The sequence below is a fragment of the Parus major genome, chromosome 1 (assembly GCF_001522545.3).
Source record: "Parus major isolate Abel chromosome 1, Parus_major1.1, whole genome shotgun sequence".
Classification (NCBI taxonomy): Eukaryota; Metazoa; Chordata; class Aves; order Passeriformes; family Paridae; genus Parus; species Parus major.
Window position 1 is genome coordinate 69,299,390 of NC_031768.1, and position 25,723 is coordinate 69,325,112.

Here is a 25,723-nt window from a genome sequence, read left to right on the forward strand (position 1 = left end):
GTGATGTTTCACAAAATGCCTTTTTTTTTTTTTATGGTAGTATGTTGAGCTCTCAACATTTGTTTGAATAATGTTCTTACAGCAGCTGCCTTAGAACCATTTTCTTTATATATTGTTGGAACTCTCCCATTCCATAATGCAGTACTGTGGAAAAGAATTGGCTGGAATGGAAGTAAACCGGGTCAAGAGTCAGAGATGCTGGGGAAATGAGACTGTTTGGTGTACAAATTAGGGTTATTAAGTCTTGCTTTTCAGGGTAATGCAACTACATGGTATTTCAGGGACCAGTAAGTCCCATATGGTTCCTACCTAGCTTTCCAGTATAGTTGTGTGGGTGGGATAAAACATAGGAAATATGTTGTTTGATTTGTGTAAGAAATAGGGTTAGATCAGATGAGGAATTTAGGGCTGGTGAAGAGAATATTTATCTAAAATCATAAATTTTTCAGAAGTGAAACTCTTTCCTGGAAAACACTAATTTTAAGAAAACCTTCTCAGCTCCAGAATGGATTAAATGGGGAGGAGGTGAAAGAAATAAAAATGGAAGGAAGATGAATGCTCATGTCAGAGGCATGATAGTAAAGATACTTGTGGGGGTTAGGTTCATGTTTCTCTACTTGGCTGATTAAAATGTCAGTATCATATCCTCAGTGGGAACTTCACACACTGGCTGATGGATCATATAAGAAAGGGACTTCCCTTTCCTCTGTACATGGGCTAAAAGATGGTTCCATTTCTTAGGAAAGGGGCTTTTATTGTTGGTTGATTTTTATTTTTATTTGAGGAATTTTTTTGTTCTGTTACAGTTTTTATTACAAATGTTAATCCTGAATAGCTCTTTTAAAAATTCAGCTGTAGAAATTTTAGGTTGACATCTGTAGTGTTTATAGTTAAAATTATGTAGTCTTCCACTGATGTTTTCCTAGTTCCTAAATAGATAGTGTGCTTTTCATTTCAACAATTAGAATTATAAGACTGAAATACCAGCTCAAAGAGTAACTTTCTGAGTTCCTTTGAATAGGTTGCTTAGTTTGTTTTCCAGAGAGGAATGAATATTAAATTTTCAAGTTTCTTTGCATTTCCAAGTACAAGAAGGATTTCAGTGCCAGAGACAAAAATATGCCATTCACACTGGGATGGTTCTTAACCTCTCAAGTTCCTTAGAAGGTGAAGTACATGTAGTCCATGAATGGGCACTTGTATGGCTTCAGAAATGAATGTTCACTGAGCATCCTGCTGTTCTCATTAGCACAAATATCACTCCTTTCAGAACTGTGTAGACTCCCAAAGTGAAAGGTCATGGAAAACACTGAAAAATAAAGACATTAACTTACTGCATTAAAGTATATGACTTTTAAGAAGTTGAGATGTACAATAAAATTTATTCAATTATTTAAATGTTCACTGTGATGTTATACTAGAGCATGGCAATGTCATGTCAGCTATTTCTAGCAAAACTGATATGTGTTTAGGCATGCCTTTTTCTTAATAAACTGAGCCTTTTGGCACCAAAAGGGTTCGTTTGGCATGGGAGACTAAGACTAAGTGAAGTGCTCTTCAACTTTTTCCTTGGCACCAGGGGAAAGAGCAGGGTGACTGTGTCCCTGAATGATGTGGTAAATGCCTGAAGCCACTGGGGAGGAGCTGGGCTGAGGAAGACACCAGAGACTAGAAACCATGCCAGTTCCTAACACAGCTGTCTCAGGCTTTAGCTCCAGTTGCAGTGTTAGTCACTAGTCTATCTGCTGCTATTTCTTAGCAGTTAATATTGAAAATAAAGCAGGGATACAGAACTAGCAACTTCTGGAAAATACTCAGAGCCTGTCAGTTCTTTGGACACAGTCACGTGCAGCATGGTAGAAGGAGAACAAAACAAGTAGCTTGAGTTAGCTGTACTGACTAAATATATACGATTTTTTTTAGCTGTAAGCTAGGCAGGGTCTTCATCATTGAGGTCAGGGTGTCAGAAACTCTTCTTTATAGCCTTTTAAAAAAATTTACTGATCCTGGAGTACACAGTCTTTGTTTCAGAATGTCAGATCAAGTTTTTCAAATTAATCTAACAAAATGTTACTATTGTTCATGCCTTGAGAGGCTACCTGGAACAGAGGCTAGAGAGTGTTAAAGGAATAAAGTAGGTATTTATTAAAAGGGCTTCAAAGGATACACCTTAGGCAGTACAAGAGCCTGGCCATGACTCTACCCAAGATGGATGTCAGATCACACATTTTCACCCTTTTGTTAGTTTGAGTCCATTTACATATTGGGGTTAATTGTTCAGTTACAACTTCAGGTTGTGAAGTCCTATCCTCCCAGTTTGCTCTCCTCAATTCACTGTTCTTTGTACTTTTTGGGCCTGAAGCTGCAGCGATGTTCTTGGGCTGAAAAAAGGTAGTTTTATCTAAGTACTCTCTGAGGAGAACTTGCTTACACTTCATATGAAGTTCAGGGTTACATACATAACTAACTACCAGTACAGAATCTAGATAATATGGAAGCTAAAACTTAAGGCATCAACATGGTGGAAGCTCACTGTGCTAGGCAGTATGTGTTTAGGAATGAGTCCAAGGTTTTCTCTTAAGCCTTTTTGTCCCTGCTGTTCATTTCCCTAATAGTTGTCTTAAAACATGTGAAAATAGCAATACTTATCAAGCTTGAGTAATGCTTGAAAACTCCTGTGAGTACAAGTTCAGTTGGCATTCACGTGGTGGTTGAATGTGTTTTCATGTTTGATTCAGCAAGGGCTGAGAGACTAAATGACATTTGAAGTATTGCCAAGTTTGGCACTTTCAAATGATAGATTATGATGTGTGTACTCCTCCTCGTGCTCACTTGATAGAGAATGGGTGGGCAAAGACTGAATACTGCTCAGTTATTGACCTGTCCTCCAGTGAGATATTGTACATGTTTATATGTGTCCTTTACAGATGAAACTGTCACTGCTCTTAATTCAGCTCTCTTTTACCACACCTCAGCTGGGGTTTTACTGCTTTTTCATCACAGGCACACAAATAATAAGTATTGTCAGGGGTGGCAATTAGTACAGGACAGATAGCAACAGGAAAAGTGACAGTGGCATACCTCAGCTCTCACTGGCAAATTTAGGGTGTGGTGAACACTGTCCCTTGTGCTAGGCTAGCTTCTGGCAGCCAGGCTATGGATATGTGCTTTATCCGAGCACCGTGTCTGAGGCCTGGCTGAGCACAACTCCTGTATTACCTCACAGCTTCTAAGAGTGCTTTTCCATGTTCAAAAAGGAAAGGTTGGGACCAGTTATTTTCTCTTGAAAATCTTCTTGTTCTTTTGTCTATTCTGTTTATAAGCTGATAACAAATGTGATCTTTTTTATCATCTTCTTTCAGATGCAGTATTCACAAATGGACAGGGAGTTGACTATTTATTTGTTGGAAACATAGTTTACACTGTAAGTTTGGGTATCCTAGCAATGTTTGAATGGTAGAATTTCTTTCCAGCCTTTTTTTTCACCATGAGAAAATGGTGTAAACCTGAAGAAAGTGTGTGAGTAAAATAAAATGAATCTGATGCTGTGTATGTGATTTTCCCTCTTCCTTTTAAATTTTTTTTCTGAAAATCCAGACATGCACCAACAATAGCTTCTGCTCTGTCCTTCCCCCATCCCCTGCCATGTTCCTGGGTTGCTGCCTAAATAGTAGTAGCTTTTTAGGTGTAAAGGGGAGATTGGGCATGAAAAGCTTGGAATTTGAGAGTGGTAGTAATGAAGTTGTCTTCTTTCTTTTTTTTCCTTGCAGTATGTTGTAGTCACTGTTTGTCTGAAAGCTGGCTTGGAAACAACTGCATGGACTAGAGTAAGTACTTTCCAGTATCTTTTATTTTATTAGCACAGACCTTCCTCCCTAATGAGCATTAATACAGATAAGAAGTACTAAAAATCATTTGGGACTTCAGAGTTTTAATTGGGTCTTTCATGTAAGGACAGACTGCTAAGCTCCCTAAGTACACAATATGAGAGGAATGAACTCATAGATCACATGATATCTGTGATGAAAAAAGGGCAGCCTGAATTGGGAAGAGTACACTAAAAGTGTACTGTCAAAATCTCTATTTAAAAATGAGGAAAATTTTGCATGAAATCAACATACTACTGTAATTGCTTAAGAAAATGCATCAAGAAAATTATCCTTTGTACTCTGTAGCTCCTTCAAAATTAATGCAATAGGGAATGAAAGGTGTCTGCCCACAGATAAATAACTGGGCTTTGAAAACATCTTTAAACTGAGTAAAAAGAACTAGTGATGACTTCACATTGGTTGAGTTGTTTTGGTTTTTTCGAAACTGAGTGTAATAAGAATGTTAGTTAAATAGTTACATTGGTACCTTGCTTTAAGTTATTTACTTGAAATGGGCGAGTACTTTGTTACTGGTAGGTGACAGAATCCAGCAGGGCAGTGAGCTCCAGAGAGGGTGAGGGACAGGGAAGGGAGGGCTCCTGTGTTGATGAACCTTCAACACATTTCTCCCCTCCTTTCCCCTAGCCCCTCTGAAACACTATTTTTTTTAAATTATAATGGAGTCCCTTTTTCTCCACCCCGGTAAGATACTTTATGGGAATCCAATTTTCTCCACCTTTTGTACATGACATACAAAAAAACTCTGTCCTCAAGACTAAGATGTTTTGAGGACACATCTTCTTATTCTACCGGTTTCTTGGAGGGTTTGGCTTAGATCTTGTTAACTTCATTGCTTCTGTTAGTTGTAAAATGTTTTATTTCATTCCTCCCAGAGGAATTGTGAAGATCAATGAGCTAACATCTGTTCTGAATTTTAAAGATGATATGCTATCTGTATGGGTTATTTAATTGTTAAGGAGATGTTAATATTTTCTACCCCATTCTCTCATCTGAAAATAAAATCTGGGTGTTTTTTACTGTTGCTTATGCATCAGTTCTGTGTTGTGTATCAACATTTTAAAATGCAAAAATCCTTAAATTAATCCCTTGTGCACCAGAAAGGCATATAACCAAGTCCTCATGGAAGGCATGTGAGCTTGTTTAGATCCTGTTTGGTTGTGAATTGTTTGATGGTTTCTCTTCTCTTCCCTGGATAGGTAATGGGTGTCTTTTCAGTTACTTGGGGATAATCATGATCCCCTCATTTCTAAACTTTGTTTTTAAAGATACCATAACTATTAGTGAATATTTGAGTTCTATATGTTCTATATATATGTTCTATAACACTGGCATTTTTTTACAGAGAAATTATTGTTATTCACACAACAGTTGTGTTTAGAACCAACCTTTTTCTACATATAATTCTAAATTCTGTCCCATTGCTTGGAACAGTGACTCATCATCTCAAAATCTGATGTTGGTTATAGTTTCAGCTGCAAGTGAATCAACACACAAAGAATCTTCAGGTCACTTGAAGAGTGTTAAATTTATGACACTGAGTTAAACCTCTTCTCCATCATCAAGTGGATTGATTACAGGCAATTTGTTCTAGAGAGCGAGAGGGACGCTGCCAATTGGGAGAACACAGTGGTTTCAGCAGAAAGCTTGAAATAAGTAATGCAGTTAAAATGTTTGGGAGCCTTTTATATCCAGTAGGTAATATGGAAAGAAAGGCTGTGATCAAAGTGGTAACATAATGCACAATAAAATCCACACATTGATGTTGAGTGGGGTAGCTTTGTGTTATGTGTGGCCTATCTGGAACACTGCAATAGGCTTTTTCCCAAACACACACAGCTTTTTTCATCACTGCTTTACCACACTATAGGAACTGTTTCAGTTAAGCAGGGCACATGGGAGAGCCACACACTCTGGCTGGTTTTTCATGCAGGAACTTTTCTTGTTTTCTGTCATTCATTTAACACATCTGATGGGTTCATGTCTAGTTTTGCACATGAAGTCTCCAGGAGTAAATGCAGATGTCAGTGGAGAATCAACAGTGCAAAGGTTGGGGGAGTGGCTGTGTAAGGAACATTTGCAAGGAGGGCTCTTAACAGAACACAGAAGGTCTCTTAAAGGCAGAGAAGCAGTTTGGACAGATACAAGTCTCAGATAATGAGATGATTGGGATAACCATTAGAAGGTAATGACAATATAAAGTGAGCAAAGTCTGCTCAGATGGAAAGGGTGAAGATCTGCAAAATTTGAAAACTGACCTAGCAGCAGAATGGAAAGAAAAACCTGAGTGAGACAAAAAAACCCCTGATGTCATTTCACTAGCATAAATATACTTCCTACAAAATTAGGCTACATCTGAGATTGGGCTCTCTGCTTGCTTTTATTTTTACTGGTTTTAGTCATAAAGTCCAGGAGCTAGGGAAGCATCAGTCCAAGCTATCCTGAGCCTTTTGTCCCCTTGTCTGAGAGGAAGGTTGTGGCTCAAGAGAAGGTATCACATCATTTCCAGAAAGCAGTGATGGTACTGTTCTGTCATTGCATGGGGCTGACTTTTCTTAAAGATGAGTTCTTGCAGCAGCCTTGCAGTACTTGATCTTGAGCACTACAGTCGCTCACTAGGGCAGGGCTTCTAGTCAGAATCTTGATGTGAATTGTGCCCAGTTTTCAGAAAAGCAAGTAGCCTGAGAGGATAAAATCCCTCTTGTCCTCCAAGTGTTTTAAAAAAAATCCTTCTGTTTCTTAATTTCCTTCACATTAAAACTGAATGGAGCATGTATATGGGTATTTTTGAGGGTTTTTTTGTTTGTTATGTGGGGGTTTGGGGCTGGTCTTTTTTGGTTAGTTTGTTTCTTGTTTGTTTGTTTTAAATAAGGAGTTGCTTATTTACTGAGGTCAGTTCTCCTGGGTGAAATATAATAAACAGAAAAGTTCGAAAACAAATCTTCCTGCCCACTGTGTCTCTCCAGGAAAGGGCCTATCCCATATTTTGTCTATTAGCCCAGCAAATTTTAGGGTTGAACAAAATTCCTTCTTTCTGAGACTGCCTAGAAGAGCGTTCTTTCCATTGCCTCTGACATTTTGTCATATGAATGCTTCTACTGTAAGGAAGTCTCCCGTTGATCCCAGCAACCTGCCAGTCTGCACTGGTGCTGCAGGCTCCTTGCTTGTTTGTTTTCACTGCCTGTGCTGGAGAAAGCTGTCCTTTCTGAGGATGTCCAGCAGTTGCAGATTAGGAGCAATCTTCTCCTTCTTCCAGAAAGTTGTATTTATCTCACAGCAAGCAGAACACAATACTCAGACACTTTTTTGGTTCTCAGACATAATGTTCAAAAAGTCAACAGACACAGTCATCCAGTAGGAAGTATAAAGCCAAAAGCTGAAAAAACATGCTGTGTCCACCAGCACCCAGTATGTGAATTCATTCCCATGTTCCTGAACTCATATGTAATTAGTAATTAAGATTTATGCAGGTACTTCTCTGAATTGGAGCCAAAGTCATCAGCCACAGGAGTTGTTGGCATCCAGAAAAGCTGGAGCCAATAATGAGCTCAGTTGCTCGTTACAACTGAAATTACTGGTTCCATCCACTGCAGTGTAAAAGTAAAACAACTTAAATCATCCTGAACAGAAAAACAGTTTGGGTGTGTAGGAAAAATTACTTTCTTTAATGCAACTGAGAAGAAGTTTTTGCTGGATGTGCTCTTGGTCATTTAACAGTACTTTAATTTTTTCTTAGTGAGTCTACAGACTAAAGAAAGATGAAAAATAAAGATGTAAACTGCATTGCATATCTGTAAATCAATTAGAACACCTTTAAAACAAAAACAAAAAAAATCACAGTTGATCAGTAGATGTTGATTCTGCTAGTGTATTACACAACACTGAATCTTCCTCCAGGGAAGGTGAGTGATCACTTGTATGTATACATTGCCATAAAGGATTTGTCCATTTGAACTTTAACCTGTGCCTTTGAAAATTTCTGCCTTGATTTATGTGTTGAATCTGGCATGTGCATGACAGGATACAGGAGCTAGATGAGAGAAATCATGGTTCCAAGGAAAATCTGACGAGTTTTCGGAGCTCCAAATAAGATAGATTGACTGAGAAGAGTATCTGTCTGCCTTGCTATGAGGCAAAGATTAAAGAGAAGTGCTTTATGCTGTTTGAAGAACCTGTGCTACTGGCCCAAAACCAAGAGCAGTAGACAGGGCTGAGTGAGACCGACAGAGACCTGAACAGGGAAACACTTCTGGGCTGGGTGAATGGAGGAAGTGCCGTGTGTTGACTCTGCTTCTCTCCCTGTTCCTTGGCAGTTCAGTCACCTGGCGGTCTGGGGAAGCATGCTGCTCTGGCTGGTGTTCTTCGGGGTGTACTCGGCCATCTGGCCCACGTTCCCCATCGCGCCGGACATGCTGGGGCAGGTCAGTACCAACGCCTGGCTCTGGGGACAGCAGCCCAGCCAGCACTGCTGCCTCCCGCTTCCTCAGCACTCACACAGGGCTAGCAAAGGACTGCTGCTCTAGTGAGAGTGCTTGGACTTCATTTTAACCTTTTCTTAATCCCTGTATTCATTTGGCTTAATCTCCTCGTGAGAAGAGCTCTCTTTCTCCCCCAAACTGACATCATCCATGACTGCATGCACTGTGGATACTAACATATAGACCATTCCCAATTCCCTGTGATGGTAGTGGCTCTTTGGTTAGTGTCTAGTCCTGGTAAGCTTTTGTGTGTTTGACAAAATATCGTATTTGGTTTGGGATTTTTTTGTCATGGATTTTCATATGTTTTGTTTCATATTGTTGCTTTTTACCTTCATTCATTTAAATAAACAGAATTTCCTTGAGAATAGAATGAGATGGTCAGAAATAGGAGAGCTGATACATTATTGATTATGACACTGGAAGAATTCTGGATTTGTTCCTTCCATGTCAGCTGAGCTCCAGGTGGTGAAATTTTTCCTTCAGTGTCTTCGTTTCAGCCCCTGGTGAGAAGATCAAATCGCAAGCCTGTCAAAATCAAGAGCCTTGTGCATATTTAAAATAGGGGGATTGCAATTAACAATTTTAACAATTAAGAATTTAATAATTGCATGATAAAAAGTTATTTTGTAGAGGTGAAATGGCTTTCAAATTTTCCAGAAAAATTTATTGCATTGTAAATTTAGACTTCAATGCAAAGATGTGGTTTATTATACAGAAAGAAGAAAAGCTATCTAATAATTTCAAGAAATTACATGCTTAAATTGCTGCCCTTGTGTACCAGAAAATGATAATAAAAAAGTCAAGTGTTGGCAAGCCAATTAGATTTTTAAGATTAATCCCATGTTTATATTCAACAAGAACAGTCAAGCATGATTTTGTTGCTGTTCTGGCCGAATGCATATTTTATTATTATGTTCTAAAACACTGAGGATAATGGAGACTATGATACATTTTCATGGACAGCTGTTTACAGCCAAGACTGACAGCTGACAGGCTGGGATGAGCAAGTAAGTGACTGACAGAACAAGCCTCAGTCCTCTGATAGTATTTCATGATGACCTTTGCGTGTTTCACAGCACATACAGTGTCAGTAGCTCTAATTCACATTTGCATGTATTGGGCAGGAATTTTACTTCAGTACTGTGCAGAGGAGAGAATGGCTTGTCCTCCACAGCAGACTTGAGTGCTGCCATGAACATGTCAGCCTTCTGAAATGTGGGCAATACGGTGAAATGTTGTGTCACACTTAAGGGGCCAATCTATGGGCTTTAGCTTGCTTATCTTTTTTTCTTTTTTTCCAAAAGTGACTCTTATTTTGCAGCTTAAGCAAAATTCATGTTGCGTTGGTCATCAATGTTTGCTGCAGCATGTAAAACCACAGGTCTTGGAACAAAACCTTCATATTAATAAGGCTTTGGGGTTTTTTGAGTATGTTTTTAGAAAGTGTTTGTATTTAACCTTTGGTTTTATGCTCTGGTTTTCTGACATTATGACTTGAGAAGTGGTACTAATATCTTGCCAAGATGAAAATAATCTATTCTCCTTTTTTTTTTTTTTTTTTTTTTTTTTTTTCGTTAATAGAGAACACATTTACCTTGACTGGTAGAGTGTCCAGTCCGGTACTTGTGGAGCTGTGTACCTGGATCACTGATTATCAATCTAAATCATTAAGGATAGGTTATCTTTCGAGAGATGATTTTTGAATTCTAGCAGTCAGAAATAAGCTGTTTTATGGCCTTCAGTGTGTGCTAGAGGGGATCAATATCATTCTACCAGTTTTCTTGTATTTTTGAGAGAAGGAGCAGCAGTTCAAAAATGTGGGGTTTTTTTCTTTTTTTTTTTCTCTTTTATCCTTTTGTAAAATCAAAGAAAGCTCCCAAGGTAAAGGGAGCTTGTTTACCACTTGCATTAACTCCCACAAAGTCTCTTGAGTAATGGGTTGCTGTCATGAAACCAGCTCATGGTTAAATGAGCTGGGACTGTGTTAGGCTCTAGTCAGAAAAATAGTTGCCTTCTAAAATGAGTTGCTGCTTCCTAGACTTAAGCAATTTCTTTACTCTTGCTGTAATCTTTTGTTCATTTATAAGTAATCAAGGTGTCTTAAAAGCTTTGCTCTGGTTTCAGATCTTGCTAGCATGTTTATCTTCAAATAAACTGAACTCCAGAATATTCTAGTTCCTTGTACTTTGCAAATCTAATAGCATTTGAAGGGAACTGATTTTAGCTGGAATAGTCATTAGCATTTGTGCCAGCCAGGACTTTGTGCCAGGAGGTGCAAAGCATTTTATTCCATTGTTTCACCAAATGTCAGCATGAAGCCTAGCAGACTTGCAAGTTTGTGATGCTTTGTTTCTGCTGGGGTTTGTTAAACTGTTTGCACTAAGTATTTCTTTCTCTTGCCCATAATATTTTGAGCATTCTCAGAGTAAAATAATACCATTTTTTCCTCCCTGAGGGCAAAGGAAAGTGACTTACTTATTCTCTCTTGTCAGAGTGAACATATTTCTTCTGTTTCCACTACAATATTAATAATGGAATATGTGTGACATATTAAGACAAAGCCATGATTAAAATCTCAGTAGTCCTTAATATAAATTTTCCAATAGTATGACATGTGGTACTTTGGAAACAAGCTCTGATTGCTTTGGGGGAATCTTTTCAGATGCACAATTTCTCTTTAATAGTATCAGAAATAATAATGTCAGAACAAGAAACTCTCTGGTAGCTCTCTTGGCTTTCCTGAATTTTTGTATTTTTTCAAGTGATTTTTTTTTTATATATATTTACAGAGAACAGTGATACTGAGGAAAGTTGGTGCTTTTTTTTTTTTTTTTTGTCTTGCCTTTGGAGCCAAGATGTTTTAATGGGAGCTGATTGCTTTTGAATGGTTGCTTCCAGATGACAGTATTTTGTACAATATATGAATCCTTTCCCACCTTTTGGGTAGTTATGACTTACCACCACAGATTTTTGAAAGCAAGTAGATGTTTGTGTTTTTAAAAAGAGCTACCTAGTTTGATACTCATTAAGTACATGGAAGAAGTAGTACAGAAATGTGCCACTCTGAGGATGTGAGTTCCTATTTAATTATCATGTCCCTGAACTTATGGGGCTTGTAGCTCATAACCCGATGGTATTTTGTTGATGAGCAGATTAGCCACAGTCCTGCCCTCATGCAGTCTTGGGTATTTTGTTTGTTTGCCTGGGGATACAGATTTGGTGCCCCGAAGGGAACAGTGAGTGCTAACATTTGTGCTTATTTCTTATATGAGTCATACCTATGGTGTAAGAAATGTGCTGCTAATGCTCTGTTTTGTATTGATTTCTTCATTGCAGTTGAAGCATACTTTAGCTTCATGGGAATAATATTGCACTGTATGGAATTAAAGTCTGTGTGCAGGTATTCCTATTCCCACACATGTGTAAATACCAGTACCTGAAGGCATGTGCATGTGTACAAGAGGATGCTTGGAAAGTGATCATGCTTTGAGTGTTGATCTAGACATTATCTAAGATGAAGAAAAACAGGTATCTTCTTTTGCCACCTTGAGCTGAAATTTTTAGTGTTTTAGGGAAGAGTAGGATTGGCAGGAAGAGGAGGATGTATTCATTCCTATCACCCCTCTAAAGAATCTGCTTGTTGATGATGAAAGAACTACTACTTAGCTGTGATTTCTTTCTTCCAGTTTATTTACCTTGTGTTGTGTTTTGTGTCTGCCTCATGAGTTGATGCTACCATTGAGAAAATATCTTTAGGAAGATGAGTATCAGTCTCATTGTTTCTGCCTGAAGGAGAGGGGTTTTAATCTAGTTTTGAGAGAGATGTGTGCTGTGGTTATTCTAAAGTGCAGGTAGGTGTTTCTAATTTTTTAGACTTCTGCTTTGTACTGTATGTGGTCATGTTGCAGAACTGGGTTTAACAGTTGTCTTGATCTTAGGATGTCATTAGAAGGCCCATCTCATTCAAAACCTCAAGGCTGGAGGTTTTGAAACTGGGGCTGCTGCACTTCCCAGATACCTTTATACAGCTGCATTTGAGAGAAGACTTCTTGAATCACAGTCCAAATAATTTTACAACCAGCATAGCTGAAGCAGCTCCATGTAAGAGCCACTTTCATAGCTGTAATTGAAGGCATGCTTTTATTTCCTAGTGTTCTGCACATCCTTGACAGAAGATACTTATTTATTTTCCAGTTAAACTGTCAGATTCTTGCTTATTTGTCTGCTTGTGAAGACTTTTAAAGAAGCTGTGCATGAGCTTTACCTGGATTAAAGGTGCTTTTTGAAAGATCCCAATTATTAAGATCTCTGGTTGATCCCCTGTAATTTGACAGTAGTAGGACTTGCTTGTTTTAATGGTTTGTTAAAAAGACATCTATGCCTCTTTTAGCAAAGCTTCCTATTTGTCTGTGTGTATGGAATAAGCAAGATGGGCTTGCCTTGACTATTGCACTGCTTTTGAGGGAGGGGGGTGATGTAGATAAAAGGGTGTGGTGGACTTGGTTGCACAGTTGGTTTTGTAGTTTGCCTTCAATCTGAAACTCTCTTAAATCTTGCTGATTGAGCTCTTACCAAAGCATGTGAGAAAACATCTTGATTTTCAAGACTTGGAAACAACACAAAACAACCCCCAAAAATCCTCAAGGCAAAATAATAATCATTGTGGTGTAATAAACAGGTTTCATATTACTACCCTTCCAAATCCACACTGTAAAGCTGACAGCTTAATGTACATTTTTGTGTTTTCCAGAATATTTTTGTCTTACTCTCTATATTTGAATTGTTTTCCACAGGTCTCGATTGTTGTTCTCTCTGACTTCTCATATTTCTGCAGTTTGGTGCTAGTTAAAAAATTGGCTGTTCTGATTGTGGTTTGTTTGTCTGCAATCAGTTGCACATTACATTGTGGTGTAAGTGTTTTGGTTGGTGAAAATGCTTCATCCAGCTGTTATGCACAAATCAGACTTTGCCTGCAGAATGAGGTCCTTAATGCCTGCTGATCATGTTTGTTTTTATTATTATGCACAGAGGTCTCTGTGGCATTGATGTGGTTTTGGAATGTTTTCTGAAGTTTTGGACTAGGCTCTGAGCAGACAAATTAGACTAACAAGGCATGCATATATTTTTAAGCATCTGTTGAAGGAGTGGGTTTGTTGTTTTTATGAGCCACACATGGCTTTCAGAAATTAATCTCTCACTTCTACATCTCTGGCATTGTGTTGTACTATGTCATACACCACAAAGATGAAAAAATGGAGATAAATGAATATTTTTATAAGTTGTGAATGTGAAACAAATAGATTAAGCATGCTTATTTTTTGCAGGCTAATCCCCCAAAACATGCCCCTTTACCTATTTGGCAACTTTAACGCAAACCTGTTCTAAATATTTCTAAAAGATGTCCCCGAGTTAATTTCTCTGTAGGAAATATTTTACAAAGACTTTAAAACAGGACTGTATATGGCAGCTGTGCTCGGCATTGTGCTGGCATTTCTTATATAGAGCCATGTGAAAAGAGTGTTAAGCCAGGAGCAGAAATACTCTTTTGGGTTTGGGAACTGGCAGTGCAGAGTGAGGCGGTCAGCTGGCTTCAAACTTCTCCAAAGTTTTCATGTGCTCATCTTCACTTCCTGGCTCCTGCTCTACAGAAGAGCTGTGGCTGGCAGGTGAGTGTGTTAGATGGAGGAGCAATAGGAAAGAGACTGGTTGTGAATGGTTACCTACAGGTTGTACAGATGGTGCAGAGGTGGTCAGCTGGGTTTTTTTCAGCATTGGGGGTTACCTAGGACTCCAGCCATGCTGTCTGGGCAATGTCAGTTTGGAGATCAGGCAGCCTTAACAAGTGTAAATTCTGTTCAGTAGCTTAAATAAAAATTTAGAGCATTTACACTTGTGTGTAATTGGCCCGTTATCCCAATTTATTGGCTTTGGAGTGGTGAAGAGCAGTGTCCAGGAACAAGCTCCTTCACTCAGGATGGAATTATCATTCTGCAATAATGGACTGTGCTTCAGAAGTTGCATCTTTTCTCATTTGGAATTCAGCGTTGCTTCAGGTCCCTCAAAATTTTCCCAAATAGCTTTATTCATATATTTAGAAGTAGCAAAGCCCTGTTGCAAGTTTGTGGAAAGATATTTGGAAGATATCCTATTCCGTATTTTCTCAATTAGAAACAGCTGGCTTTTAAATATACAAGGGCAGCTACTGTATTGTACCAGAGGCAGTGTGTACTAATACTCATGTCTAAAAAAAGTCTGTGTTTTGAGCCCCGTTGACAACCAAGGACAAACTAAGAATGTATGACTTGCCATACTGGATCAGAGCATTCCCGATGTAGGCTGTGTTCTGAATTAGAAACTTGAGGAAAACCAAGCAGCTCTGTAGTGTGGGTTTGTCATGTATGACAGGGGTTTGTGTGCATCTCAGTAAGAGAAAAAGCTGTTCTTCTGTTGGGTAAGTGGAAAGCAGCCTAGCAGTTTTTATGCTGCTCACAAGGCTGCACTTGGTCTCCGTGGCATCTTTTGCAGATGAAGTTTGTGGGTTAGCAGCGTCCTGCGCAGGCTGGGCTGGGGGCGGCGCAAGAGGCTTGGTAGCCAGGGGCTGTGGGTCTGCCTCAGCATGTGGTCACTGCAGAGCCTGGCTTGCCAGGTGTGCCAACCAGACACATTTCCAGCTGCTGTGAAGGCATCCACCAATAAATATCCCGTTCCTACGTGGGTGCTGTTGCCTGAGCTGTCTGGCTCATGCGGAAGGCCATGGCAGAGAGGACGTGAAAGTGGAGTGGCATGCTGCCCTTCCCATAATCAATAGGACAGAAAAACAAAGGAAAGTGTAATTGTGTACAGAGGATGGTTTTTAAAAGAGCGTTTAAACTCTTAGCTATGAAGCTGTGACTCCTTTAAAAAGAGGAGCAGCAGATGGGATCTATTCCAGAGGGCAGGAGGTGACTGTCTGTGAGATGAAATTAGTGGTTTTATGGCTTGCTTTGGTCACACTTAAGTCACTTCGTTTTCTGATGAATGCAGGGAAGCCCAGATAGCAGATATTTGGGGGTTGGTTGGGATGTTGTTTTTACCTTCGTTCCTTGGGGGCAGAAGGGTCATGCTATGTTTTTATTTGAATTTAAATATTATAAAGTGATTTTGTTTGTGGAAGATTTTTTGTTTGTTTAGCCGAATTTGTGCTCCATGCCACTGTTTCTTTCCTTCTCTAGTGGATTTCATTTTTGTAAGAAACAAGCATAACTATTTCACATGGGAAAATATTTCCAGATCAATTTGAAACATACCTTTATTCCCTTTCCTCCCTAAAGTATATGTTTCATGAGATCATTTTTTTCCCCCCAATTGTATTATGTCAAAATTTGATCCAAAAAGCCCTGAGGAGTAGAAATGATCTCTCTTATATTGTTCTAAGGCAAGCATAGGTACACAGGCTTCAAGAGTAGTGAGGCTGGAAGGAGTAGAGCCCTTCCAAGTGCCCTGGCTGCTGGTGTGGGTCAGTCAGAACAGCCTGGCCCCCATGGCTTTCCTGCTAACTCAGGAGCTGACAGCAACGATGGTATCTCATGCTGCTTCTCTATTGACAGATGTGGCAGGCAAAAAGCAATTGAATGCAGCCACTTCCAAGAGTGCCTTTGGGGTTTTGAGTCTGTCAGGAAGTCAAACTGCACCCATTTGGCTCGTGCAATTTCTCATTTGGATATTTGCAGCACTTGAGCTAGTGTTCTTATACTGGTATTCTTGTCAGAAGGTATAGGAAGAAGAGTGTCTCCAGAGAACTGTTTCCTTTGGATTCAATAGGATTGATAGGAGAAAAGGACAGAATGATACAGGTGCTGTCCATAATGTAATGCCTAAATGTGGAGGGGTCAGTTATGTTTACATGTGCCACCACTGCCAGTAATGGTACCTCTCAGTAGGGTGATGTTGGAAAACAAGTTTCTTTCACTATTAGGAGATGCAGCTTCTTGCTGAGCATCTTGCAGCTCTGGACACATCTCCTCTTTCTAGGATATGGCTGAAGGCAATTTCATGCTTATGGTAGAGTCAGCAAGTCAGTGCAGAGAACCCTTGGACAGTAGTGCTGTCACACACAAAAGAGGATAAGCAAGTATAAACATTCTTTCTCTGTACCATGGAGTGGTTTATGGCAGATGCTGGGTGAGGAGGACGAAGGATTCATTAGAGTGGCTGAAACGTAGAATGAAAGTTAGACCCAACATGGTTTTTTTATTTTAAATAAATTATCCCAAATGCAAGGTGTCAGACAGCATTTCTCTGCAAGTACTACTTATCACTTCCTACCCTGTTTGGTATCTGGGAGCTGGTAGTTCCTTTCAAAAGAAATGAGCTAGAACAATATTATATGCAAACTTAATTTCATCATCTCGTTTTCATTTGGACTGAAATGGTTTGTATCTCATGTTAGAAGATTTCTGACAAGGAAAAGGATCAACACCTACCAGCCATCAGCTCCTCCTGTAATAGGCTGTGAGCTGCACCAGCACTGAGCAAAGGACATGCTGAGGGAATGAATTTTTACACCATACTCAGTTCACTGCTTGGCATTGCACAGGTGCACAAAACGTGACTCAGATGATGCTATTGGTAGTCTGAGTGTCATTTTATACTTTTCAAAAAATGGCTGACACTTTTGCAAGGACCTCTTTTGTGCAATGTTGTGCGATTCTAGTAAATATCTAAATCTAATAATATCTAAAGGGTTTTCTTTTGGCACTTCTTCATTAGTACTCTGGTTCCAGTATCTATCTAAGCAGCATGTTATCCAGCAGTCTGTGTACTCTCAGTAGAACTACCAGTGCTAGGCATTTTCTTTTCAAATGTAGGATAATACTTCTTGTTGTGGGGTTCTGAAAGAATTTGTAAGAAAGATACACCAAAAGGAATGTTTTTAGGCTATTTCTATTTCAGAGAAGCATGAAAAGTAATTAGGTGAAGCTTTGCTTCAACAGAAGCTGTATTCAGGGAAAGTATTTTCCAATTTAAGTGAAGTTTGTCCACTCTGAAGCAGAAATCAGAAGAATTTCTTTGATAGTGTTACACAATTGACTTTTATTGGGCTTCTGTAAAATTTGGTATCAATATAACAAGAAATTTTAAAACATGGAGGAGGGAGAAGTAAGTATATGGAATAACCAGACAGGTATCTGATGGGGAGCAGAAAAACTGAAAATAAGGCTCTGTCAATCGTGTACCTATACAAAGTGCTGTATATTTGGGGCTGGGTGAATTTAGCTGATGGGTCTCAGCATTACTGTTCATCCAGAATGCACATGAAGAGCGGCTGAACTCTTGAATCACTGGCATGCTTACGCAGACCAAAAGGTGTATGAAAGGCAGCCACAAAATCCAAAATGTTTTCCAGAGACCCAGTAAAAGTTTAGTGATAAGTATATTTGATTTCAGCTATGTGTAAGGAAGGAAATTTTCATGAGGAGCATGGAATTATATTGAAAAGTTGGAAATGGCCAAAGAGAGAACTAAGAGGGAGCTTCTAAGTAAAATTACTGAGTTTAGAGTTGGAAGTGTGAAGAGTAGGTGTGGTCTGGTCTCCTGATATAAAAGTCAGAAAAGTGTCTGTCAGCTTTTTCTGTGCAAGCTAGCAGAATTGTTTAAAGCCACATTTAGTCTGCATTAGCTTTGAGTGAAAGTGGCCTGCAAGGACTCAAGTTTAGCTGAGTGCTGTGACAGGCAAGACAAAGTAAATGACATCCTCTAGTGCACCTGAATACTCTGGTTTACTTCAGGACCAGAGAGATTAGTGCTTGTACTCTATTTTGTTATTCTAATTTGAATTCTTCTCCTACAGCATTATGTTCCCTAGGTCTCAACTTCTCATCCCTGCAGGGAGGCTGCTGCTGGCCTGGAAAGCTGTGGTTCCTGCTGTGCCACTACTTCAGTGTTGGCCACCTGCAAGTGTTACTGGTGAAGGTCCCTGGCCATAGGATTGCATTCATGTTTATGTAAATCCCTGTTCTCTGGGATCTTCTGCCACTTCCAGGATCTTTCCTGCAGCCAATATTTTCACCTTCCTCTTTCCAGACACTCTGCCCTGTATTTTTACTAAGACAGTCACTTCTTTTCATGGACCCTTCTTTGTGGCATAGAACACCAAATACCTGATTTCGCTCATATGAATAGTCTATATGCAGAAGCACAGCATTATGATCAGCCTTGTAATTGGGCATAGTGTCTTCTGTCTTTTTATTAGGAAATCCAGGACGTACCACTTCTGTTTAGTCCAAATGTTACCAAAAATTGCAATCTGTGTGCATAGCAGCTAGAGCAGGCTTCTGCTTGTTTGTCCAAAATTTCATTTTTTAAAAATCATTGAAAGTTCTATACATGCCCTCCCCCATTTCTTTGTTGCCATCAAGTTTTAATAGAATCATAGAACCATTAAGGTTGGGAAAGACCTCTGAAATTGTTGAGTCCAACCATTAACCCAGCGCTGCCATGTGTCTCCAGGTGCACATCTGCATGTCTTCTAAATACCTTCAGGCATGGTGATTCCACCATTTCCCTGACTAGCATGTTTCAATGCCTGATGACTCTTTCAGTGAAAAAAAATTGTTCTAATATCCACTCTAAACCTCCCTTAGCACAACTTGAGGCCATTTCTTCTTGTTCTTACCACTTTTTATCTGGGGTGAGAGAATGACCCCCCATCTGGCTACAATCTCATTTCAGGTTTTCTTGGCCACCTGGCTAGCTCATGTTCAGCCAGTTATTGACCAGCACTCCCAGGTCCTTTTCTGCTGGGCAGTTTCCATTCACTGCCCCCAGCATGTAGCACTACCTGTGGTTGTTGTTACCCAAGTGCAGCATCTAGCACTTGGCCTTGTTAAATCTCATATAATTTGCCTCAGCCCATGGATCCATGCTGTCCAGGTCCCTCTGTAGTGTCTTCTTGCCCTCCAGCTGATCAACATTCTCATTCAGCTTGGTGTCATCTGCATTCAATCCCCTCATCAGATAATTGAAAAGATATTAAATATGATTGGCCCCAATACTGAGCCCTAGGGACTGCGACCGGTGACCAGCCACCAGTGGATTTAACTCCATTTCCCACCACTTTCTTGGCCCAGCCATCCAGCCAGATTTTTACCCAGGGAACAGTGCAACCATCCAAGCCGGGAGCAGTCAGTTTTTCCAGGAGAACTGTGTGGGAATTGGTGTCAAAGGCTTTACTGAAGTCCAAATAGACAAAGTCCACAGCCTTTCCTTCTTCCACTAAGCATGTCACCTAGATAGTTTCCTCCCCTCTGTTTTGTATTTCCAGTAGACATCTGGTAAGTTGAACTCCCCCACAAGAACAAGAGCCGATGATCATGAGACTTCTCCCACATTCTTATGGAATACTTTGTCTGCCTCTCTATCTTGGTTGGGCACTCTATAATAGATTCCGAGCAGGATATTTGACCTTTCCCCTGATTCTTACACATAAACCCTCAACCCTGTCATCACCGTCATCAAGCTCTAAGATATTCATAAAGGTCCCTAACGTAAGAGGTTACCCCACCAGCTGTCCTTCCTTGCCCATTCCATCTGAAGAGGTTCTAGCCACTGCAGCACTCCAGTTGTATGAGTCATCCCACCATGTTCCCATTTATGCATCATTAGCTTTCCTTCTATGAAGGGATTGCCAGCTCCTCCTCTTTGTTGCCTGTGCTATGGGCATTGGAATAAATCCACTTCAGTTGGGCTAATGATCCTGCCAGCTTTTTGGGGGAGAAGCCCTGATTCCTATATGACCATACTCAGGAGCTCCCATGGTTTCTAACACATCAGTAACCCTTGCATCTTTGCTGCTACATGGATCTCTGTCCCCTACCTCCACTGAGACATCAGACCAAAGAATCTCACTAGCACACCATCCCTCATGGAATGCCACCCCCAGGCTTATAGCTGGTGAGCCTGGTTTTATCCCTTTCACCCTTCAGATCTAGTTTGAAGCTCTTTCAGTGACATCTGCTAATTCTTGTGCCAAGATCCTTTTCTCCCTGTGAGACAGGTGGACCCTGTCCCTTGCCAGCCATGTTCTTGTGAAAGTTGCTGATTATGTGCTGATATAGCAAATGTATGTATTGTATCACTAAAAGATTTTATTCATTTTCCCTTAACACTCTTCTAGTAGAAGTATATGGCTTTTGTTCTAAGCCTTTCAAGCCTCATGTGTTGCATACAGTATGTGAGAGATACATTCTCTACAGGGTGGTAATATAGGGGAGAATGGACTTCAGCAGTCACATAGATGTGAATGTTTGGACAAATATTTTTGGACTCTGCTATAACATATTGGAAACATCGCTTTGGTCTGGTTAGCAGTGTAACAGCTAAGCTTTCTCTATGTGATGTGTCCATACAGTACCTAAAGGGCTTGTTAATGGTGGGACCCCTTATGCTGTGGGTGCAGAATTTGAGATTTCTGAAGACAGAGATGGGCTGGAGACACCTGCAGAAATGGCTTACTAAATATAGTGTGTGCACATTAACGACTGTAGATATGTTGTAACATCAGCTGCTCTCATCTGTTGCATCAGAGCTCTTTGCAAGGCTGAGTCTTTGAGTGATTAAATGTTGAAGTCCATTGCTAAACTGACAAACTTGGAATGAACGGAGAAAATAAGTTCTGTTTAACCTTCTGAATACTCATTGAGGTGATTCTGGACTTTCCAGAAGTTAGGCTGTAAGCAGGTATGTCCACGTTTATCAGCCTGAATGCATCTGCAATTACTTTTTTACACCAGAATCCCTTTAGATACTGCTTTAAGACAGACTACAAGAGGGGTTGTGTGAGAGAAAGAAATGTCAAGAGGGGCAAAGAGAAACAAGAGCTGTAGAGGACATTGCCTGAGTTATATTATGCTCATTAATTCAATTTGAGGCAGGAATGTGTGTAAATAAACCCTGGCAGCTGCAGCAGCTCTCATTTCTGCAGGGCTTTGGCAGGAATGCAGGGGCCAATGGATATGAAATCCTGGCTCTCTTTTGAGAAATTGCAGGCAGACAGCTCTGCAGCCAGAAGAAAGAACAATCTAAGATTTACTGAGAAGACGTAATCACTTTAAGCAGACTTGAAGAGTGTGGAGTTTCAGACATGCAGATTTGGAGGTAAAATTAGTGCAGACAAAAACTAAGTCATTGGAAAACCATGGGGCTTACCTAATTCTCCTGGGTTAATGGCATTATTCATGTTCCAAATATTCAGCCTCAAAATGGAGCAGGAGAACTGTAGCTGTACCATTAGGTGTCTTCAGAGTAACCTGAGTCTGGATATTCACCAGCCAGTCTGCAGGTAGTGTAGCTGTTTGTGCTATGTACTGAAAGTCAGGATGTGCTGACCACATTAAGTGAACTGGCTTGTGTCCCAGGGAGTTTAGTTTTGGTGCTCTTCCTGATACTGGATCCCCAGGAGTGCCTGGAAGAACATTCCCATCACTTCACATGGCCCAAGAATGCGTGCTCCCCCTGCTTCCCCACCAAAATATTCAGAGGACAAATCTCCCTCACTGGGTGCTGCAGACCTCAGGTTGGGGAGAAGGATGGTTCTGCAATAGTGACAAGCGATGGATTTTCAGATCAGTGGATTTTGCAGCTCTGTTTTTTCAAGTAGTAGTAGTATTTGCTTTTTGTCTGAAACTGATTTGAATACTGAGTTTGAAATGTACTTGATATATCAGCTACATTAAAAAAAAAAAAAATTAAAAGCGAAAAAAAACAGCCAAACAATGTGAACAGTCCATGACCAAATGCAAAGCCTTGGTTTTGCTGGCTTTAATCTCAAATTTTAAATAGCAGTGTCACCCAAAGCCAAAGCAGTCTTAAAGGCACTTAGGTGAATGTTTTAATGGCAGTATTAGAGGTAACTATTAATTGATTATATTTTACCACATATTTAAAATCTGACAGTTACTTTATTAATGTGTAAAAAAACAAGATTTTTTTCCTCTAATGGAAACCAGCTTCTAGTATAGGTCTCTTTTTTTAATCTCAATTCCATTGTCTTCAAATATTTGCATATGAGAAAATTTAATTTTGGTAAAAGCATGCTGGCAAGGGAGTTTATGTGAAAACAAGGTCTAGTAAGGTCAGAAGTATAGATCAAAAGCTGCAAATGAAAGAACTTGACCTTAGCAATACTGTTACTATTGCTTTGTATTTGAATGTTCAGTGGGTTTTAGAACAGCTGCTTTGCTTTGCACATTAGATAAATTAGTGCAAACAAAGGTATTGATGCATTTGATTGTAACTTTTTTCATGTAACAGAATTTGTCAGTAACACTTTCAAATTATGTTTCCTAATAGCACCTTGAAATATTTATGTGCTGCCACTTTACCAGTGTCTTTTTCTGTAGTACAGGCACCTATGTATGGCAGATGATAAGCCAGGAGGCATCCAGGGGGTGTCACAAACAATCAGAGTAATTACTTGGATTCTGAACTGGCAGCTATTTAGTGAAATAGCAGTGTCTCTGTAGCAGAAGCAGAGCTACGTGCAATACATAGACATTGTCTTTCTTACTACTGTTCAAGGGAATCCATGAACAGAAAACACAGGTTTTGTGCTTTCGAATTTGAGGAGTACTGATGGCCATTTGGAAATATAGGTCATAAACACATATAAGTTTTGGAATCAGAGGAAGGCAGCCCAACAGTCAAGCTATGATAGACCCTGTCACACATAACACTGGCATTTATTATGTTGAAAGTGGCAGCATGCAGAAGTTTACTGGTCTTTCAGACAGTTTCATTATAAGCTTGTCATAAATCTGTTTCTTTTACTGTGGAAAGTATCTGCTGGAGAAGCAGTGGTCAAAACTCAGGGCAAACTGCTGAGACACGTAGTATGTTGTTTTATGCTCCCCTCTATTTAAAGCTGTTGTTTACATCCAGTGTTCTTATTGCCCTTTTCAGCCCAGCTCACCCTTGACACTGCTAGCTTCAAACATCATCTAATGTGTGATTTAGCAATAGAAGAGCATCAGGATCTGCTCACACCTGCTGTCTTTCAATAGCTGCCTCTGGGTCAGTAGCCTCTGGCTGGCTTTGCCATTCTTGAGAAACTTGAATTTTAATCATTTGCTCCTGTCAAGAGCAGCATAAGGAACACTCTTTCATCAGTTTCAGTACAGTGAGTCTGAACACAAATGTCCAAGTCCCCTGGAAGTCTCTGCTTGCTGCTAGTTTTGGCTGGAATAAAATCAGTTGTGATTTGTATTCTGCCTCTTGTGGGCTTCTCTGCTGATATACAGAGTGGCATCCAGAGTCTAAAACCTGCACACAACACAGCCTCACTGGTGTGGCTGTTTTCTTCCTGCTTCTTCACCCACTGCTGCCCAGCACCCTGGTGTGTATCCCCACATTGGTACACCTGGGTGCAGCCACAATCATCTCAGGTCACCGTGGTTGTCACCTTACACCACAAGTTTTGTGTACATTTGGATGTGTATGACACTTGAAACTTAAGTTCTACTAACATACCTGCATTGGTTTGTAGGTAAGATTTTCTCTTTGTTTGTCTCACATCCTGGATTTTTACACTGTTTTCCCTCTTGCTGCTCAGAGACAGATGAGGAGCAGTTTTAGCAGTGTCTAGTTTGACTCCTCCCTGGCTGGCTCCTTGCAGGGCCCCAGTGCTGTGCTGGGCTGGCAGCCACAGTCCTGCTTCCTGCTCCCTCCCTGGGCCCCTCGCACCTGTTCAGTGAACCACCTCCAGCAGCATCCCATCCAGTGGAAGCTGCTCCTTTGCCCCAGACTGTGCAGGGCATTTTCCACTAGGGCTTCAAAAGAGCAGAAAGGACTCAAGGGAGAAATTTTGTGAGCCATCCAGCAGTCACAGCAGGAGATTGAAAGGCATTTTCCAAAGTGCCCTCAATTAATTAGTGGTGTTGTGGCTGAAAACTTACTGGAGCCCAGGTATAGCTTTGAGTGCTAACACTGCAGGGAAGGCCCTGAAGAGTCATTTCAGCGAGTTCTTTGCTTTATATTTGATTCCTTCCTTTTCTCTTTTTCTTCCGGTGGGACTTAACTAGGACAGGAATCACAGTCTGGCTGAAACAGGATTTATCACAGTAGAATACATTACTGAGTTAGAGCTCTTTCTCCCTGCTTAGCTACTGCTGGCCATTTGTGTAATCTGTTAAACAGTTTGGGAAATTTTAAACTTTGTACCAGAGCTGAGCTATGAAACGTTAAAAAATAGCTAGTGCTGTCCTAAACTGAAAAATCAGTATGATAGTCTCAAGTGTGCCTGCACTGCTGTGCCTTGGTCATCATGGTGACATGTAGAGCACTTCTTTGCCACAGCTGCACTCTGCAGTTAGAATTTAGAATTCCAAAGCCCAGTAAGCCTCCTGTTCTGCCTCCATGGTCAGCCTGTTTTGGGGATCTTTATTTATTAAATCAGATATCCAAAGAGGTTTTCTCTGTGTATATTTTTTAAAATGTGGAACTTTATTGTTATATTGACCAGCATTTTAAATTAAGTGGGTTTTATAAAAAGCACAAGCCAGGGATGGGTTTGAAACCTGTCTTAAGGTTATAAAGCAAGAAGCTGAATTTGATAGCAGGGGAGAAGGAAGAGATTCATTGATTCTAATTTTGGACACAAGACAATATATGCTTTCTACCAGGTAGTGTTGTCATGCCACTTAAAACACTTGATAGAGATGTGTTTAATCAAATTAATTCCATTGAGAATTGGAATTAGATAGTTTTCATATCTACTAAGTAAAGTGGAGGCTTTTGTTGTTGGAGCCCAAGGCTAGAAGGCTGAGAGAATGGGAATGTTAGTATGTTGAAGTAATTATTGCTGTGATTTTATAGACTAGTAGGTTGTGACCTTTCTCTGCCTCTCACTGTAAAGCTGTGGATTTCCCCCTTTGCAGTGATCAGAATTTCCTATTGTTGAATTCTTACAGTGGAAAGATCCCAAGTAGCTGTTAGCTTTCCTATGGAGTCAATCTTTTTCTGGGCTTGAGCAGTGTCACTGTAAGGCTTGGGTGGGTTTTAATATGACTTTAATTCTGCCATCGATGTGTGCTTTACAATATGACTGCTACTGTAATTGCATATTTCCCTTCAAACAATAGCTTGCAGTGCTGTGTAATTTTTTTCATTACTTGGGTACATGTGTCATGTTTGATAGTGCTACTTACTGTGCTGTGTGCAAGATGATATATTCCTTGAAATCTTTTGGGGAGGGGTGTGGAATACAGTAACCATTCACACACACCAAATGTGTCAGACTAAATACTAGAATATAGGATAATCGTGGAAATGTGGTAATTTTTAAGCCTGTCTAAATTAGCTTTCTAGCTCACCACATCATCC

At 40.1% G+C, this 25,723-nt stretch overlaps 1 protein-coding gene across 2 annotated transcripts in view; it reads left to right on the forward strand.

Moving 5' to 3' along the window:
* Nucleotides 1–25,723, forward strand: part of ATP8A2 (ATPase phospholipid transporting 8A2) — a 311,266-nt gene that overhangs the window by 203,989 nt on the left and 81,554 nt on the right. For both annotated transcript variants that reach the window (XM_015640721.1, XM_015640731.1), the window contains 3 exons: nucleotides 3,363–3,424; nucleotides 3,771–3,827; nucleotides 8,201–8,308. In XM_015640721.1, the coding sequence (XP_015496207.1) occupies nucleotides 3,363–3,424; nucleotides 3,771–3,827; nucleotides 8,201–8,308 (227 nt within the window). The remainder of the gene's footprint in view (nucleotides 1–3,362; nucleotides 3,425–3,770; nucleotides 3,828–8,200; nucleotides 8,309–25,723) is intronic.